Source organism: Sminthopsis crassicaudata, chromosome 5, assembly GCF_048593235.1.
Source record: "Sminthopsis crassicaudata isolate SCR6 chromosome 5, ASM4859323v1, whole genome shotgun sequence".
Lineage (NCBI taxonomy): Eukaryota > Metazoa > Chordata > Mammalia > Dasyuromorphia > Dasyuridae > Sminthopsis > Sminthopsis crassicaudata.
Window position 1 is genome coordinate 70,295,297 of NC_133621.1, and position 21,450 is coordinate 70,316,746.

General features: G+C 34.6%; 1 protein-coding gene across 4 annotated transcripts in view; it reads right to left on the bottom strand.

Moving 5' to 3' along the window:
• Positions 1-21,450, bottom strand: part of CUL2 (cullin 2) — a 97,597-nt gene that overhangs the window by 37,411 nt on the left and 38,736 nt on the right. For all 4 annotated transcript variants that reach the window (XM_074267095.1, XM_074267094.1, XM_074267097.1 and 1 more), the window contains 2 exons: positions 2,487-2,583; positions 2,276-2,386 (listed from right to left, as the gene is read on the bottom strand). In XM_074267095.1, coding sequence (XP_074123196.1) covers positions 2,276-2,386; positions 2,487-2,583 — 208 coding nt within the window. The remainder of the gene's footprint in view (positions 1-2,275; positions 2,387-2,486; positions 2,584-21,450) is intronic.

The window sequence follows — 21,450 nt, forward strand, 5'->3', positions numbered from 1 at the left end:
TTCACAGATACATGTATAAACGTCTTTTTCTGTATACTGAAATGCTTATTTTATGTGGTTTATTTGGTTAAAATAAAAAGAACAAATCACATTAACATAAACAAAAACACCCCTAGCTCTTCTTTCAATGAAATGTGGCTATGGGATGTGGGATACACTAAGATTTGACCACCATAGTGTTGGTTTTGTACAAATGTTCTTTAGTGTATAGGGAGTATGAATGTAACATGAAAACAATAGCAACAATAGAGTTGTGAAAAATAAAGCATACAAATGAAGAATAAAACACATCATATCACTTAGAAAAATAAAATAGCAACTTAATTATAAAAACAAACAACCACTTCATGTCAACCCCCCTCTCTCTCTCTCTCTCTCTCTCTCTCTCTCTCTCTCTCTCTCTCTCTCTCTCTCCACACACACACACACACACACACACACACACACACACACACACACACACACACGTGTGTGTAAAAACCAACAGATTGGGGAAATTCTGTATAGATTAAATAGATTTTAAGAAAACATTTGACCTATCATCTTATATTATCTTTCTGGACAATTAGGGGCATATGCTTAGACCTTCACTTAAATAGATTATACTCCTAAAAAACAATTATGGCTACTCTAATTATCTAACTTCAAATGATCCTTGGTTACTATGATATACATGACAATGATATTACTGGGTGCTTGGGGGGAAGGAAATAAAGATGAAAAGATATACAAAAAGGTGGTAGAAGGGCATATGAGGCCAGCACTAACTACCTTTCAGAGGCTCCCCTTTTCATGAAAATAAAGCTTTAAAATCAAGGGGAAGCCCAGAGCTTCTATTTGCCCACAGGACTGGTCTGGAGAACCCACAGTGACACAATAATAAAGCAAGAGTACCTCAGAATGACTAATAAATGTGAAACATAAAGCACATGTGGAAAGGACACTTTGAATCTGAGAAGCAGTTGAATAAGACATTATAATGCATAATAAAGGTTCAAAAAGCAAAGAATGAGGAAACCAAATACAACTTTCCCTAGCTTTGCAGTTTTGCATATGTTACCACTTATGTTTCACTAACAGTTGCACAAGGTTATCACAGCTCAATAGCAATAAAGCCAATACTATAATTCAGCAAGATATTCTGATATTTAGATTTTAGTTTAGTTTAGAGTTGTTTTTCTTTATTATGTTGTGTAAATTGTTCTCATCATTCTCATTTTACTATGCATCAGTTTGTACAAATATTTCCAGGTCTTATACTCCATTACTTTTATATGCCATAATATGTACAGGTATTCCCCAATTCATGGGCACGATGATCTGTTCCTTTTTTTATCTTCAATAGTATTTTATTTTTACAATTTCATGTTAAGATAGTTCTTAACATTCATTTTTTTTTTCCAAGATTTTGAATTCTGAATTTTTTTCTCTCTCTCTTCCTTACTTTTCCTTTCCCCAAAATAACAAGCAGCCTGATATAGATTATACATGTGTTAAACACATTTCCATATTTGTTCAGTTTAGTTCATTTGGCTATATCAAATGGCTACTACTACAGAACTGTATAATCATGAGTCAGACTACACCGTCTTTTTTCCAAACAAAATTCCAAATCCCTTTATCTGTATAACACATTATTTTATGTAGTACTGAAAAGTTATCTACAAAAGACAAATAATATTATTTAAAACCTTTTTAAAAAATAATCATTCTATCATTATTGTAAAATTTGTGAATGAACCACAATATTTATACTATTATCAAAATTACTGAGCCAGCACATATCAAATAACTCTATATGATCAACTAAATAAGACTAATTTTTAATAGCAATAGTTATTCTCTTTTCTCTCAGTGCTCCAAGAATTTGACAAACCTAAAATAAGATCTTGTTCTAGAAGATAATATCATTTCTTCTTTCTCTTTATTTGTTTTAAAACAAAACTCTCTTAGACTGTCTTCATTGCTATAGAAGAGAATATAGTTTTCTATTTGGCAAAGAATATGATTCTGATATTTATATAATATAATAACAAAGTCAAATCACTAGAATTTACCAAAAAAGAATCAATATCAACAAAACATAAAAAATTTTTCAGAAAAAAATACTATTGGTAAGTCTGTGCTATGTGAAACAAATTCAAACTCTGAGTAACAGTAAACTAGAACCTTTCTTTTCAGAAACAAAAAGGATAATTCAAAACATGGCATTTGCAGTAATAATTTATCTTATTATATAAATGTATCTTCAATAGAACGTATTTTTAATTCTTACCTTTTCCATATATTGTGAACAGTTTGATTCTTGTAACAAATTTGAAGCTTCTTGTTTATAATACTCCCCTGTTTCAGTCAGAAAAGACAACTCAAAAATTTCCTGATAAAACTAAATAGAATAATGAAAAGAATATTAGCAAAAACAAGGATAATTTTTTTAAATTAAAATTTTCATAATTTCTTTTAAAAAGGAATGAGTTGTCTTTTACCTTTAAGGGGAATTTTTTCTTATACTGTTCAACATGAACAAAGGAGTTAATAACCCCATGGATTACTTTTTGATTTGGGTCTTCCCCACAGCGATCACTAAAATAAGCAACAGTATAAAATATTCATGAGAATTCAAGTATATTTTAAAAAAAAACATAACAAAGTCTATGGCTGCCTGTGACACTTTTTAAATCTAATTACTAAAATAAGCATCAAATGCTCTGTGTGTTAATGTTCATTCTTTCTATGTAGTTAAACCTTTCTATATAGAACATAGCTCCATTAACAGTAAGTTGTTTAAACATAATTTTGCTAAAAATTATAAAGGAACAATCTAGAGAAATAATGGTGTTACAAAATTAGTTCACATGAATAACACTGACAAGTAGCAAGGAATCCAATAATTGTTAAGAACTTTTAAAAATATCGTTGCTTAGTCACATGCATTATATGTATCAACACAAATAAAGCAGGTTGAGTGTTTGCTCTAGGGATCATAGAATCATAGATTTATATTTGGAAGGAACCTTAGAGATCATCTAGTCCAACATTCTGATTTTATACATGAAGTACTGATGCCCAGGAATGTGAAAGTGATCTGCCCCCTCTTAAACAGGTTTAAGGGCTGGAATTCAAATTCAGGTCATTTGACTTCCCAAATCCACAGTTCCTTCCAGTCCACTAACATTCCCACACCAAAAATTAGAATGGCAGGGGAATGAATTGGTTAGCATCACGGCATCACTCCTCAGGATTGGTTATACTCTCCATTATCAGTCTTCATTATGGTTATTATTCCCTCTTTCCAGGAGTACAGGGCTGTTCCGCTATCTTGCCCTTTTCCACAGAGGTATAAAGGTAGAAATACCAAGACACTTGTTTGTTCTTCTATTGTAGAGGATAGTAAGAATTACAATTAAAATGTCTGTACTTCTTTACATTTACAAATTGTTATACAATAATTATATGAGTTTAACCTATCAAGTAGAAATGTCAATTTCTGTTACTTTTATGGAAATAAAAAGCAGATATTAAGTGGTTCTTTCACGGTTATGAGCAAATAAGGGACATTTATTGGCCTGTAGCTCAGGATTTTGTAATCCAGATCCAGTGTTAGAATACTTTCTGGTCAAAATAACATTAGCTGAAATCTACTGTATCTTTGCTTAAGTGTTTAATATTAGTTCAGGATGCTTTGTATTTTTCTCCTTTGAAGGAATGGCCATATATTTATACTGGTTTTGACTAAAGATCACATTACTTTAATTCCCTAATAGAACTTCAGAAACATCATTAGCTTTATCTTATTTTCTTTTTAGGCTTGGCAAATTTAAACAAAATCTTCTCTTTTATTTACTAAACTCAGAACACAGTTATATAGTGAAATGAAACAAATACTGAAAAAATAACCGATGCTGTTATTGGAACATGGGAGAAGTATTAGTTAACAATCAACATATGAAATAAATAACAATAGTCTAGGAATGATTTCAACTAGTAAAACTTGTATGTGATTTTTTTTTTTTTTTTTTTTTTTTTGCTGAGGCAATTGGGATTAAGTGACTTGCCCAGGCCACAAAGCCAGGAAGTGTTAAAGTGTTTATGATCAGATTTAAAGTCAGGTCCTCCTGACTTCAGGGTTGGTGCTCTATCCACTGTGGCACCTAACTGCCCCTATATGTGCTTATTTTTAATGGTAATTGCAGCTTGTGAATAGTAATATCACAGCCTTAAACTATGATTAGCGAAATTTTGCTTTTTGAGATAAAACTCTTGAGACTAGAATTTGATATTGTTTTGAGTTTTGATTACAGATAGGATGTCTAAATCATCATGAAGCCAACAATTCACTATTCAAGAAGAAAATGACAAATGCTGCAGTCTGAGAACTGCTACAGGTGAATGCTTGTCCCTAGGGAAAAAATGAGGGGGCAACCTTGCTGTGGCTGGCCTAAGGTAGAATTTTGTTGGTTCATTTTCACCATGGATGTTACTTTCTTCTGTATAGAAAATTTTTCAACCTGATTAATTCTGGTCACATACTCTGAAAAATGTGAAGCTTTGTTACATGATTGGCTATTAAAATGACTTATGCTTGGAATCAAACAGATCTAAGGGAGTTTTTTCTGTTATTGTATATGTCAGGTCAGTCTGTGCCCTTGAATGAACAGTCTTTACATTGTTATAACACTGTCTCTCTCTTTTTTTTTCTTTTCATAGAAAACTTCCATAAACAACTGCAAATTGTAGATTTGTTCAGGAAAGTAAAAAAAAGCCCTCACTATGAGATTAATACAGAAACATTTGAATGATAGAAGGATAATATACTCCTAAGGAGAGAACTGAACAAAGTAATGAGATACAAAAGTTTCCTAAATTGAATAACAGATTTTGAGAAAGCAACAGGATTATACTATTCTAAGAACTAGAATATATACACATGTATACTGAAAAGATTAGTATAATTTTCTTATTTATCTTATTTTATAAGTAATTGCTTTTATCTTGCAATTGCTTAAGTCATAGCTATTCCTTTCTTAATTTGTTTCAGAATTCAGCTGATGCATAATAAATTTAAAAATCTAGCCCTCCTGCCTCAAGAAATTTAAATGATTTTGGGAAATGTGTGCAAATGCAAGGGAGTCAGGTCTGAAATCTTTATGCCATCAAGCTATTCTTCAAGGATGTCTGATTTGTGGTCCAAATATCTAGTCCACTTTTAGCATGTGGATTCAGATGAGCATTTTTTAGTCTCATGAATGAAGAAAGGGTATGGGGTCCTTGTTAGTCCCCATTACCAAACTTCCAACCAATCATGTTGTACCCTGCACCTCAGATCTGTAACCAATTATATTCCCTTGAATCTTATGATGTTATCTAACCTGTTCTTTAAAACTTTATCTTTAAATCTTTAAAACTTATAAAAGAGAAATTGTCCTTTATTTGAGGTCTTTGGCATAAAATGAGGCAAGCCATTGGCCCTTTATTGACAGGCACCATGTCTCTATTAACAAATGTTATCTTGGTTGGAGAAAGGCCTCAATTTATCCTCTTCTTAAAATTCAATTATGGCAATATGATTGACTTCCAAATGTTTCTCAAAGGAATGAGTGTGTTTTAGTAATAAGTTGTCACAATAGGATTAAGGATTTTACAAATAAAATTACATTGACAATTGTAAAGAATGACTGCACATTTATAACATATCAAAAGCTGCTCGCCTTCTCAATGAGGAAGGGAAGGAGAGAGAATTTTGAACTCTAAATGTGAAGAGAAAAAAAATTAGTAAAATTGCTTTTCCATGCAATTAGGGAAAATATAACATTAAACTATAAAAGAAATAATTAAAAGTGAAACTGTGTTCCCATTTTATAATATCTGTTTGATAATTTTAAAAGAATTCATTTTACAAGGCAGGCTCTCATGATTTTTTCTTTTTCTTTTCTTCCTTTTTTTTTTTTTTTTTTTTGGAGATTCTTTTATCAGGTTCAAGGTAATTTAGATAAAGAAATGAGAAGTGGTATACAAAAACTGAAATTCTCCAAAAGTTTCATATTTGGAGAATCAAATTTAGGAAGTTGTACTTAATTATATTAAGTTTTGTCACCAGCAGATTTTAGCAGACTTAACTAGGAATCTCTACAAGTGACTTAGAACCATAGAAGCAGAACACCCTTCGGAGCTGTCCTGAGAATGAAGGTTTAAGAGAAAATATTTTCAAGGGGTAGATATTTTCACATGGGATAAAATGTGCAGATTAAATGGGTGCTAGAAGTGGGTTATTTGGGATAGAAGGATACTGGATATTATTTCATATTAATGAACATCATTATAATGTTTTGGCCTTTTGTTTGACGGTGTATATGTTTATTGAATATTCTTGGTTAACTTGGTGGCATGTAAATCTCCCCTCTCAAAATTAATCTACTGTTAACCCTCTAAGAAGTTTGATCTGTAGCCATAATTTATTTATAGAATGTATTTAAAAAGGTTTATCTTTTTAGGTGATAGCATTATTATTGTTCTTAAGCTTTTTATTAGCTATTGTACTGAGCTATGGAGAGAATGCTTTTCAGTAGTCTTTTCTTGGTATGTATTGTTGATAGTGAACACAAGCACATTAAAAATCTTATAAATTTGTCTTACAGATAAGGGCAGCAGTGAGCAGAATCAAAGATGGAGGGAGAAATTAAGACAACTGTGTGAACCAATTGACTTCATCTTATAAAAGGAACTCCATTTTAAAATTTGTTTCATTTTTCTGCAAATTCTACCTGCTTGCTAATCCTGGTAACTGAGTGAACCCTGTTTCAGGAAAACCTTCATCTTCCTCTTAACTCAGAAAATCCCTAATGTTTACTTCAATTAGAAATTAGATTACCTAATTTTGCATCCTAGTTTATATCATGCAACTGTTATCTTTTAATGCTAAACATTTATCTCCCCTATGTTCAAAGTACAATGCCAACTGATGGACCCGGTCCCAATTTGTTATGCAATTGATTAATATGGTACACTCAGAAGACTGAACCTTTGTTTCCTCAAGCTATATCAGATTTTACCCATCAAGCATATGGATTATAAATCAGTAACTGGTCAATTTTTAGAACATACATCATTGCAAAATTAGTAAATTGTGAAACCTACAGTTTAAGAGTTTAATCTTGCATATTTGCAGTTATATTTTTTAAAAAAGAAATTCTGGTCTTTGAGTTGGAAAAAATATACTAAATTGAGAATTCTCTGATTATAAAAGACTGGTGGTGAAGTATATATACTTCCTCCTCTATGGAGACTTTAGGAATTAAATGAAGCATATACTGTGAGAAAATTCAAAAGTATTGGTTTGTTTTGCCTAACTTTACTTCTTTGGGACAAAGGTAGATTCTCTTAATGGGATATCATTTTAAAAAAAGAGACAACAAAGGGGAAAAAGGTGAAATCAAATGTATAATTTTTTTGAAAATTTAAATCTATAATTATCTATAGAAGTTTCACAATGACTATATCATTTCAAACTTTTGCTAAGTATATACTGAATTTTGTAAATCTACACCAGTGATTTCAGGGCTTACTTGATTAATCTATTTCAATAATTTGGGCCTATATTAAAGAACAGGAATATTCTTATTTTCTTCTCTAGGCCTAATGGGAAGTTAAAAAATTTTTTCCAGAATATTTGAATACAACATCAATATCTGACAGGATCACCCAGGCTTCTGAACAAGGTTATATAGTATAGGCTTAAACGAAAAAATGACTTTCAGTTATAACAATTACCTTTTCCAATCGTTAGCACTCCAGTTTTTGTACTGTTTGCTCATTTTTCTTCATAGAAATAACAGCTATTTTTTTTTAAACTAATTTCCTGATTGTTCTTGGAACTTCAAGAAGATTATATTGCACTGAAGAGGAATAAGAATTTCTCCAGTTGCTAGTTGCTTCTAACTATTGCTTATTTTCTGAGAGATAATTAGGTGGTTTCACTATAATAGTTTTATCAGTTCTTGGCATTACACTTTCCTTTTGACTGCATCTTTCTTTGTACTTTGGTGAGACTAATCTCATTTGATATTGAGTTTGAATAATAATATTAAAAACTAACATTATATTGACTTTCCCAGGGTCACACAGGAAGTATTTGAGGCAGGATTTGACCTCAGGTCTTCCTAAGTTCAGCACTCTATTCTGTACTATTTAGCCATCCCTAATGATGCTTCAAACTCTAATTCCTCACCACAGCTGACACAATCTTAAACAGTCATTGAAGTGTGCTCTTTAGGAACTATAGATAAGGCAGCTATATGACACAGTGGATAATACTGATCCTAGAGTCAGGAGGACTTGAGTTTAAATCTGGGTTCAGATACTTAACACTGTGTGATCCTGGGCAAGTCACTTAACCCCAACTGTCTCAAAACAAAAATAAAAAAAAGATAGCTTTTCCATGTTATCCATTCTCAGAAACCACAGAATTTAAAACATAAGAAAAAGACTATAAAATATGTTTATATTATACAATATCCAGCACTCATATCAAAGAGAACTAACTAAAGGTAGAGAATCCAGCTTAATCCAATTCCATCTGCTCAGGATCAGACATTCTGAGTCAGCCTAGTGTCAGTAGCAGCACAGTCACTGCTGTCACAAAATGAAGAAATACTGAAATTATGGTTTGTCTCCAATAGTTCTCACACCACTATAAAGTATGTGAAAGGAAGTAATGTTTAAGATTAGACTAGAAAAGCTAGAACCAAGTTGTAAAAAGCACCAAATTAGTTTGCATTTTATCATGGGGCCACTGACAATTCTTGAATAGGTGAGTGAAACAGTAACATCTGTGATTTAGAAAGATTATTTTGACAGCTATATGGAAAATAAACAGGAGAGACACTGGGAGCAGGAAAAACAATTAGAATATAATTGCAACAGTCCAAAGAATTGATAGGAATATGGAATGGTGAAGTAGAGGAAGAGTCAAGACTGACTCCAAGACTGTGAACTTAACTGACTGGAAAGATGGTGATACTCACAAGAAAAACAGAGAAGTTTGGAAAAAGGCTAGGTTAGATGACAAATCTAAAAAAAAAAAAATGATCAAGAGGACTCTAAGCTTAATCACAAAAGAGTAAGACTCCTTTTTTTACTCTTTAATACAAAATTGCACAAAAGCTTCCAGATCATATTTTTCAAGATCCCTTGTAGGTCTATTCCTGTAAGAAGCCAAGTACACTCTAAATTGAAGCCCTGTTTTTAATTACTAAGAACATGCTTCCCCTGTAAAGTCTGTACAATAAGAACTATAAGCCTTCTCTAATTCTTGGAGCAGCAGGAGAGACATCTGAGTGTTTTTGTGGCTTACATGGAAATATTTATATGACACTCCTACAATCTCGGGATATACTAAGAAATGCCTGGAAATATCTGTTTAATAGGTCTTTCTACTTCCTTGGACTTTGTAATTCATAGTTTGTTCAGGCCAAACGAATTACATTTAAAGGGCTCTGAAAATTGTGAAGTGCTTAAATATAATGAAATCAGAGGAATGAATGAGAGACAGATTTGGGCAGTTCTGCCATTAACAATGTGTAATCTTGGGCACAAATCATGGGCAAGTTCCTTCTCTTCTCTAAGCCTCCCTTTCTTTATCCACAAAATGAGGAAACTGAACTTATTTCTAAAAGTTTTACCATCTCTAACTATAACAATAATTTCATCTTCCCCCAGGCTTCCTTTTACTCTCATTTGAAAAGTGGGATTATGTGCTTTGCACATAGTAAGCTTAATAAATGTTTCATTCATTCATTCATTCCAGATGAAAATTTCTTTCAATGTTCCCTGGAATCTTTTGAGTGACATGAATAGGAGTGCCATGAGAAATGTTATTAATTTTCCCCTTAAAATATTCAAAGTGAAATTAGGTATCAAAGATACTTGACAAAATTTTTCACTTTGAAAACAGGTTTAATTTCCTAGCTCTTCTAACACTGATCTAATTTGATTCATTCTGGAGGTACCCTCCCCTCCTTTGCCTTTCCTATGTCTTAGTATCTTCAGATTCCATTTAATATATTCCAAACCCAAGTGTTTTGTGGTCAAATGAACTTGGGAAACCCTAGATTAGATGATCTTTGAGGGCTCTCTGATCTTCAAAGTTCTATGATCCATATAAAAATTATCTAAATTATTAATTATAAGAGAAATACAAACTGAAAGAACTCTGAAATTTCACCTTCTACCAGCAAATTGGCAAAGATGGCACTATGTTGCTCTGACATGATCATAACAGTACTCATGCTTTTGAGATAATCCTCTATTGTAAGCATTTCATTGTCTCTCTGCAAAAACTGTATTCTGGATGACATTCCATAAATGTATTTGTAGATCACATGTTTGAAACTTTAAATGTATTTTTCTCATGAGAACATTTTTATATTTCTACCATCCCACTATAGTAATTCCCTCAGAGTTTACCACAAGAATCTATTACTTATGATGTAGCTAAAAAATATAAAATGAAAATTCTGGAAAATACTACTATAACAGTTAACTGCACAAAACAAAAAAACATATCATTTAATAAGAGATGAGAGTTTTAATATAATATGTTATTGAGGATTTCTGCAAGTCGATTTAATTCAATAAAGGATCAATAATAACATGGGTTTATTGTAAAAGATGCCATGACTACAAAGAGAAAAATGAAAAAAAAATTCCTATCCTCAACAAGATTATAGTCTACTGAGGGGAAAACAAATTGCATGGATAAGATCTCAAGATAATCAATAGAGAACGCCTCATTTTAGAAATAAGAACATTGAGGCCCATGAGGCTATGTACCTTGCCTAAAGTCTTAGGGACAGTAAACAGAGAAGGGATTTTAACTTAAGCCCTCTGCCTCCAGAAGCAGGCTACATAAGTGAGACAGGGTAAGACAGTGACAAGAGCTCTTACTTTAGAAGCAAAGGAACTTTGTCCAAACCATGCCTCTCACAATTACTATTTGTTTCCCCATGGGTAAGTCACTTAACCTACATCACTTTCCTCCAATATAAATTAAAGGAACAGACAAGATATTATCTTTGGGATCTTCCATCCTTTAATATTCTCCCAGACTATTATGCTAGTCTTACCTGATTTGTTTCCCTTCTCAATCTCTACCTTAGAGTTAATCAGTCCAGCTGTACAATATCCTCTATTCATGAATCCTTGCTTCCCTGTCCAATTGATGTTCATGTCTTGTCCCACTCCAGTCCCAGATGATTCCCATCATGTGTTTCTTCTGCACATAATTTCATTTTATAAATAAGGAAATGAAAGCCTACAGAGATGAAATTACTATCCTAGTCACAGACTGTAAGATTAATAAAAAACACATCCCATGTTGCTGGAGGAATAGAAGGAAATGACACAATTGAGCCAATTGAGTACATTAAAAATCAGTATTATTTAATCTCAAATGAGCCCACACTTCAGCAAAATAATATTTTTTCCTTCTCCTTTAAATTACCTATTCCATTCCTTAAAGAGGCCATCCTAAATATTCTCTTTGTGAAAGCATCCCAAGCCTTCTCATTCAGCTAACATGAATGTTCATGTTACTGGGGAGAAAAAAAAAATTATTCTCCATGAGCTCTCTCTTCTCTATATCACAAAACTCTTTTAACATTATTCTCTTTTCTTCCACTCTATTTTGTGATGAAGAAGTGGCATTTCTCCCAAGGGAGTCTCTTCAATGCACAATCCTTGATACCATTCCCTCCTTCTTCCCTGCCAGAATGTCCCCACAATTGTTTGTTCTTTAATCTTCAACCGCTCCCATCTACTGGTTCCTTTCCTGCTGCTTACAAGCACACTCTGTTCTTTATTCTTAAAAGAAATCCCTTATCATTCTTTCAATGTATCATTCTATATCTCTCCTCCCTTTCTCCTAGAAAAAGCTGTTTATAGCATCACATTCTCTTTTCATCTAATTCTTTGCAATGTGGATGCAAATAACTCAACTGAAATTTCTCTGTGCAAATTACCTTGGTTTCTTAATTCCCAAACCTAATATCTTTTTTTCACAATTGTCATCCTTCTTAACTCTCTGCAGTATTTACCACTGATAACTCCCAAATACTCTTCTCAGAGTTTTTGTGGCATTATTCTCTCCTACTTGTCTGACAACTCATTCTCATTCTCACTTTTGGTTCACTTTCCATATCATGGCTCCTAAAGATAAGCATATACCAAAGCTCTTTCCTGGACTATTCTGTTCCTACACAGTCTGTCATTTGGTAACCTCATCAGCTTATATATATATGTATATATATATATATATATATATAAAATTATCATCTCTATGAACATGATTTCCAATTTTTGAATACCAATCTCTACTCTCTCTTGAATTCAAATCTTGCTTCTGCCAAAAAAAAATTCAAAAGTAATATTACCTCTAGTTTCTACTGCATGGATTGCTACTGTACTGATTCTATAATATAACTGATTTAGTGCTGTCTTAATTTTATAACTGAGTGTGTAACAGTATTAATCTATATCTTTAATTTGAGTTTAGGGATTTGGCTTTCTCTATGAGTCAGCTTAATGTTAATTTAAAAGAAAAGTAACAACTTTTTTCATGCCAGTATCACTTGGGATAACTTCCTGGATATTTATCCATGAATAAATGATCCATGGATATCCTGTTTGATAAGTCCCAAAAATTTACCATCCTCAAAAGATATATATCTGTCTTTTCATGGTTTTATGTAGTTGGAGTTTTTAATCTCTTTCAAGGAGACAGCAAGCCGGTTTGTTGTGATCCCTTAGCAAAGATTACAAGATGCAGGTGATCCCTTAGCAAAGATAACAAGATGCAGATGGGTCCCATAAAACAATTAACATTTCTTTGTTATTAGAGAACCTCACCTGAATCCCAACTCACAGTTTTCAGTATGGCCAAACCTAATGTTTCTCTCGCAATACTCCAATTGTTTCTCCATACCCATCAAGATTTCGTCTTTATTGTGTCTCATTAAAGATGGTCTCCTCCTCTTGGGTTTTCTAGCTTTGCTAAGGCTGGTGGTCTGAGCTGCTTTGTTGATAGTTTTTTTTTTAAGTTTTTTATTTTTCAAAACATGAGCATGGATAATTCTGCAGCAGAATATATTAACCCTTGCAAAACCTTGTGTTCCAGTTTTTCCCCCCCTTCTCTCACTCCCTTTCCCCAAATGGCAAGTAGAATCATGGTAGAAATATAGTGTTAATAATTCTTTACATCATTAATAAACTGATCTTGCTTAGAGTCTATGCCTCAATTTATTGTTATGAAACTTACTTGAAATAGTCTGGAGGTCCCACCAAGATTGGGGGAGAGAGAGCCTAGTTTTCTAGACATACTTATTGAAACTCCTTTTTTTTCCCTTTGGGTCCTGATGGAACTTTCCATCTGAAGGGAAGGTTTTTTCCCTAGGGAATTGCAATTTGAGACCTAGTTCTCTCCTGAAACCCAAATTTTCTCTGAGACAGAAGGTAAACATATGATTGGGAACAATTTTGTCTGTCTACATTTGTGTGGGATGCTGTTTTGTGTTTAATGTGATAATTTGGAATAAAGTGGCAGTATAAAGCTTAGGTAAATCTCCTGGTGACAATGCCTTAAAGGAATTCTTTTCCTCTCAATAAAGACTTCTAGTGAAGGTTGGAAGGGTAATCGGAAAGTGCACACCATACTAACACTCTTCAGAGCCTAAAAATTGGGGAAGCACTCTCTTCCTAGATAGAGAATAGGCACAGGGAGTCTACCATTGGCATTCTTCAGAGCCTGAAGAGTTGATGGAGTCATCTTCCTAGTCACAGGGAGGATAACATAAAGCAAATTCATTTAAATTCCACTATTGTCCTGAAAAGTTATTTTTTTTTTAATGTGGCAAACAGATTCTTTTTGGGGCTCCACTGCTAAGTTTTTCTGTTTAAATCAAGATGTTTTCTTCCCAAGGCCTCATCAGCCAAGGGAGTGCAGTATAGACTTTGCAAGAACCTAGTGATTTGGGATTGGCAACATGCTTTTCGTCTTTTGGCTTTTGTTTCCTTTTTTTATGAATTTCATCACCAGGGCTTGATATTTGCTATATGACAACATCCCTTTAATTCATTTAAGAAGAAAGCCTCCAGATTTTGCCCTAATACTGTCTCCATTAACTCATAAGCTGGGTCCCCAAAGAAAAGGACTGATTATATTGGCAGCTCTACAAACATTGGATACTAAGGATTTCTGAATCCTTATTAAGATCTATAAAGTGAGATTCAAGCCTGTGACTAGACTATTCACCTAAACCATGTGGCTTTGAAGGGAATTCCTGAAAAATGATTAAAATCTTAGAAGGGCATTCTTGAAGACTGTATTTCTATTAATGACCCCAGTATCTTAACTGGAAATTGGACTGGTAACACAAGATCTTTGTTGTTGTTCTTGTTGTTATAATAGCTTTTTATATACAAAACATATGCATAGGTAATTTTTCAACACTGACCTTTGCAAAAACTTCTGTTTCAACTTTTCCCCTCCTTCCGTCCACCCCCTCCCCTAGATAGCAGGAAGTCGAATTAATATTAAATATGTTAAAGTATATGTTAAATATTAATTTATGTATACATATTTATATTGTTATCTTGTTGCACAAGAAAGAAGGTAAAAATAACCTGAGAAGAAAAAACAAAAATGCAAGCAAGCAATAACAGAAAGAGTGGAAATGTTTATGTACACAAGATCTTTTTAACTTCTCCAAACAGTATCTTACTTGACAAGAAGTAAAATTCAGCCTTTAAGAAAGAAGCTGAGACTTCTATTGAAGCTTTAAACACTAGAAAAGGAAATCTCACATTCATTGTCCTGAGATTTATAGGGACAGTCCACAAAAGTTCATTAGCCTCGTGTTTGTTTATTTCTGTGTCTATCTCATGAATTTTATTTTGGTCACATTCAAGAGTATACATTTTAAAATAAATAAATAAAGACACATATACACACAGTATATATATGGAGAAGGAAAGCAAGAGAGGGCTAAAAACAGAAAAATTGTGTGCCAAAAGGATCTCCCTGAGAAGAATTCCCTAAAGCATTATATAAGAGGATGCTCTCAATTGATCCAGGGACAACTAAAAACCAAGCAATTAGGTTCTGTGACACCTGGCTTATAATGGGGGAAAATTCATATGATGAATCATTTTGGACACAATTTGGCAACTCTGATTTATTATAAGCTGAAAGATTTAAGGTAGTCATATATATATATCAGACATATTATATATTTATATATTATTTGTGTGTGTGTATCAATCAATAAAAACCCAAACCAGCTAGAATACTGCTCACTATGGAACAAATTAACTGAACCTTTAAATCTAAGTCATCTGATGGAATCTGCCTCAACACCTCCAGGTACCCTTCAACGTCTTTTATTCACTACATTGCTTAGTCATCGTCTTCTTCTACTTCTTCCTTAGTCCTCACCCTAACTTTACATCCTGCCTTAACCTCTTCTTCTCCAGTTCCTTTGTCCCCTTTTGCTCATTTGTTCTTATCCTCAAAACTCTCTACTCTGCTTTGTCAGCTTCTCTCCTGTTTCTATTTCTTTCTCTGCCCCAGTCCAACCTCTCTCGGCTATCTCTCCTTCCAATTTTGCTCTGCCATTTTCAGTTGCTGATTCACTCTTTTCTTCCCCTCTTTTGCTTTCTGCATCTCCATCCTACTCTCCACTTATCTCAACTGGAAGCCCTCTTCAAGAAACTATGCAATTCTTCTTACACAACACAAGCCTTTTGGATCCTCCTACCTCTTCATTTGGAGAAGTACCATTACCTAGATTTGATAAGGACCTGGAAGTAGACATTTTTTCCAAGCCATATATATAAGTTATAATCCAACATGGGGAGATGTAACTGATTTAATGGTAACTCTACTCTCCAGCCATCACAGAAACAACAAATTGGCTTCAGGGGAGGGGGAGATACCCTCCCCAAAGGTCTCCCCAGCTGACCTTTATAAGACCTCAATGGAACCTCAATGATCATGTTGATTATATAAGGTTACAAGCTTGGCAATCTTAAAGGTGTGAATGATTATGCAATACATCCAAGAACTTGAATAAGTTCCAGGAGGCAAAACAAAAGAAGAATGAGGCATCTAACATTTTTTATGATAGACTGTACAAAAGTGCTAAACTATGCAAAGTTAGACTCATCAACTCATGAGATGCATATATTATTACACACTGTTAATGAATCATAGCCCCAAATAGGAAAGTATTTCCATAAAAGATACTCTGGTTAATATGAGATACTTATAGATCTGCTTAAAAGTACTATTATATTTACTTATGATGCTAGGAGAAAGAAAATCAAGAAAGAGAAATGCAGGAAATAAGGAAGAAACAAAATGCTCCAGTGCAGATGGCTTCAGATCAAACCATTCTTGCTCCTTCATAAGTTGTTTCAGAGACTCTTGTAAAAGTAGTGTTTACTGCGAAAAGAAGGGCCATATTGTCATAGATTGTAGAAAGAAAAAATGGGACTTCAAGAATAAAAACTGGAATGATTCTAGAGGTTTCCAGAAAAATAGTAATACATGAAGGTTTGGGGAGGGTGAAGAGATTTTGGATCTTGAAGGGTATTCTTATTTTTCTACAACTTGATGTCCTTGCCCCAGTTACTCTGAGTCCATCATCTTCCCAAAACAGTAAACCACGTGTCACTCTTAAGTTTAGGAACACATTTTATGGTTGTTTTCTATGTACTGAAGCCTCAAATTCAGTTATAATAGTAAACCCAATTCCAATTCTGCTTTTTATTGGGCCTTTATATGTTGAAATATAGAGTTTCAAGGAAGCCTCAGCATGTTCCTAAATTGTCCCCTGACATGGTTTCCATGGGTCGCCTTTCTATGGAACATTCTTTTCTCTTTTTGGCTAAATCCCCTGTAAACTTTCTGGGATGAGATTTTCTATGAAAAATTAGGGTTACTATTTCCTGTTTCCCCAGTGGTACACTGTCACTACAACTGCATAAGAATTCTCTCTCTTTATTCAAAATAGCCAAAAGGCAATTGGGAAACACTCTTAGCATCTCCTCTGATATGCCCAACTCCCCGTAAGCCTCTTCATCTTGGGACATGGGTCTCCTAATATCTGCTACTCTTATTACTATTAAAACTAAAGGAAGACCCCCATCATCTACCTCTCAGTATCCCTTATTCTGGGAAAACACTGAGGGCATCTCACCTGTTGACACATTAAAAGATTATTCCTTATAAATTCCCATGCAATATGCCAATTCTTCCTATTAAAAAACCTAAGCGAGGCCCTGATACCAAACTTGTTCATCATTCTGTTCAGGATTTGCACACAATTAATCCTTATGTCATATTCAGACACAGTCTGCTATTATTTCCTCAATCTCTTATGAGACAACCTGTTTTACAGTGGTGGATTTCTGCTCATCATTTTGTTCAATCCCCATACACTTAGATTCCCTGCATTTATTTGCCTTTACCTGGAAACATTTACAGTGAACATGGACTCATCTGCATCAGTATTCAACAGTATATAGAAAACCCTTTATTTTCTCAATTCTTACTGCAAGATCTAGCTTCCATCATTTTTACAGTTATACTTTGGTCCTGTATACAGATGATCTACTGGGGCACTGAATGCTGGGATGCCCCAAAAAGATAGCCATCATCGACTGCTAGAGTTTCACCAGAGAGGCCTCAAAGTCTCTAAATTGAAAGTGCAATAGTGTCTTGCACAGTGGACTATCTGGGGTTTATACTGGTTGCAAGGACTTCTGTTTCTCCTAAATTCATTCAGGCCCTCCAGCAATTCTCTACACTCACCACTAAGTGGCATGAGAGGCATCCTTTAGCAGCCTGACACTGCAAATAGGGGATATCTTCATTCTGTAGGATTATCACATCCCCTGTTTCTTCCACAACCTTTGAGGTTAGATCATCAACATATCTCAGCTCTGGCAGAGTTCAAAAGGCCCTGATAACTGCATCAGCACTGGGACTCCCAGGTTACAATAAGTCTTTTATTCTTTTTTTATTTTTCATAAGCAAAGGGGAAGGGGAGTAGCAGTTAGCTTCTGCTGTCCTAACTCGAGCACTAGGATGCTATGGCTACTGGAGCACCACCCCTGCCTTTGAGCCATAACTGCCACTGCCATTTTGGTGGAGAAGAATTGTCCTTTGGTTTGGGGTTCCACTTTGATAGTGTAGTGTTCTCATGAAGCTGAGGCCCTCTTAGATTCTATCATTAGACTGAGGCATTCTTTGATCAGACTTGCCAATATAAAGTGACTTTGCTGAGTAATGAAAACATCATCTTCAATCACTGTGCAATCCTCAAACTTGCCAAATTGTTCCCCAATTTACTAGTCTCTGGGGAACCATCAAATAACTGTTCCTCTCTAGTAGACAAGGCTGATTTCTGATACCTTTTTGGAGAACTTTGATTTTTTTTTTTTTTTTTTTTACTGATGGGTCCTCTTTTATGAGAAAGGATACTCATCATGCTGGCATTACCGTACTTTTTAAGTATGTCACTTTCTGGATGGCTTCTTTGCCCTCTAATCTAGCACCCAAGAAGCTAAACATGGCCCTTTCCCAGATATTTCATCTGACCAAGAGAAAAAGGGCCACAATCCGTACCGACTCAAAATATGCATTTGGTGTTTGCCATGCTTTTGGGATGCTCAGTCTACAGAAGGGATTTTTTTTTTTTAAACACCTGTAAGATTGTTGCAAATGTGGAATTCATCAAAGATCTCTTATCTGCCCTGAAATTTCCTGTCATCCTGCCCCTTGTTCACTACTCTACCCACAAATGAGAGACCAATCCTGTATTAAGAGGAAATAATTATGCTGCTGCTGCAAGGCTTGCTGCTCTGGAAAGTCCTGCAAATGTTTTCAATTTCTCACCTTACGATAAAATTAACATACCTCTTTCCTATAATGACTCTAAAGTGGAGGAGTAGGAACAATGGCATAAGGCAAAACAGGTACTGGGGTCTGGGTATCTGCAGAAGATAAACCATCCCTTCCTTGAAGTTTCTAACACCAGGTATGTCTGTCTATTCAGAAGAGGGAACACTTCAGTACTCAAGGAATTGTGAATTCAATCAGAAGGGCTTGGGTTGTCTCAGTTATCACCAACATAGATGCCTCTTGTCCTAGTTGTCAGACAGAGTCAGCATGCCTTCCAAGCCAAAACCTATGGAGGGTGTGCTCTGGCTTATACACTCTTTGAGGATTTACAAATTGATGTCAACTGTATGCCTAAGGCTCTGGACATAATGGAGTCTGTCTTGTTATTGCTAACCAATTCACACAGTGGGTAGAAACCTTTCCTAGCTCTCATGCCATTTCTGATTTTGTTGCTAAAACAATCTCGAGAGACATGTTCCTGCTTTATTGGTCCCCATTTGGGGAAATGGAATAACTTCCTGGATAACTGTTGGGTAAATCCTACAAAATTACCATCCCTAAAAATATATATATATATATATCATCTGTCTCTTCATGTTTTTGTGTAGCTGAGGGAGTTTTTAATCCTTTCCAAGAAGACAGCAAATTTGTTGTGATCCCCTAGCCAAGATGCAATTGCATAAAAAAAATGAACATTTCTTAATTGTTAGAAAGGAGTTAACATCACTTGAATTCCAACCCATTTTTTTCAGTATAGTCAATCCTAATGGTCCTACTCCAACCCTACAATCTTTTCTACCTGCTTACCAAGATTCCGGCTTTTTTGTGTCTTAATAAAAAGGATCCCCTCCTCTTAAGCTCAATGGATTTGTTGAGGTTGGCAGTCTAACTTGCCTTGTTAACACACGGAATCATTAATAAATTGATCTTGCTTGAGTCTGTACCATAATCTATCTTTATTAAATTTACTCCAGCACTATTTAACTGATTTCTACATCTCCTATGTTATCTCAAACAAAAGGAGCTCATCTTTTTCTGAAAACTTACTTTCACTTCTGAACTTTTCTGTATAGAAAATCCACATCCTTCTAATCACCAATGGCTTTATTCATGAGTTTTTACTCTACCTTACTCCACATATGTAATTAGTTGCCAATGCTTATCATATCTGTTTTCATAGGTATATCTTATATGAGTCCCATTTTTCCCTAGTTTAAGGAGGGCCTTCCTCACCTCTGGACTAGACTACTATAACAGCATCCTAAGAGGTCTCCCTGTCTCAAATCTCTCTTCTCCAATCAGTCCTAAATACAACTATCAAATGGTTTTTCCTAAATTACAGATCATATCATTCACTGTAAAAACTCTTGTAGCCAATATAAAACATAGGACCTTCTGTTCACCTTTTAAAGTTCTTCACAACCTGGCCCCAAGCTATCTTTACAAATGTCTTTACATTATTCCCCTTTTCATACCTTATTGTTCAGTCAAGCAGGCCTTCTTACTGTTTCTCACACCTGATATTCCTTATCCTATCTCCATGCCTTTCTAATGGCTGTCTCTAACACCTGGAACGTATTCTCAATTCCTGGAATCCTTTGTTACCTTAAAAAGCCTGCTAATGTAACACATTCTATATGGAGCTTTTTTTGTTCCCTCCCCCCAAATTCACTTTTTATATACTTATTTATATACATGTTGTCACTCCTGATAGAAAGTGGGCTTCTTGATAGCAGGGATGGCTTCACTTTTGTTTTTGAATCTCCAGTGCTTTACACATTTTTTGGACATAGTAGGTAGTTAATAAATGCTTACTGACTGAATGAGCTGGAAGGGTCTTTAGAAATCATCTAGTTCAACATCTTCCTTTTTATAGATGATGAAACAGGCTGAAAGAGGTTACGTGTCTTATCTAGGATATGCAGACAAAAAGGAGGTAGAGCTAGGATTTGAGCCCAAACAGATTCCAAATCCAGTCATCACAGTACTCAACCAGGGTTTACATTAATAATATACTCTATAGATAAAACTTTATAATCTCAAAAGTATTCCCAGCAAAACATTAATTCTCCTAACTCACTTTTCTAGGACCTCAGTTAGAAGCAGCTAGATGACTGAGTGAGAGCTGGGCCTGGAGTCAGAAAGGCTCATGTCAAGTGTGGCCTCAGACTCTCATTAGATGTGTGACTCTGGGCAAGTCACTTAACCCTGCTTGCCTTAATCCACTCGAGGAGGAAATGACAAATGACTCCATTTTCTTTGCCATGGGCATGCTCTGGCCCACAGTGGGTTACAAGTAAATGACAAGGATCTCTGCTATCCAGTTAGCACAGATGATACCACCCCAAAGATTAGTGTTCTATAAAACAAGGGCATTGTACTAAGTAATTTCTAAGTTTCCTTCCAGCTATAAAGTCTATGATCCTATGACTAGTGATAAAGCTGGATAAGTTGACCCTGGAGAAGCTGGCACATTACTACGGCCTTACATAACT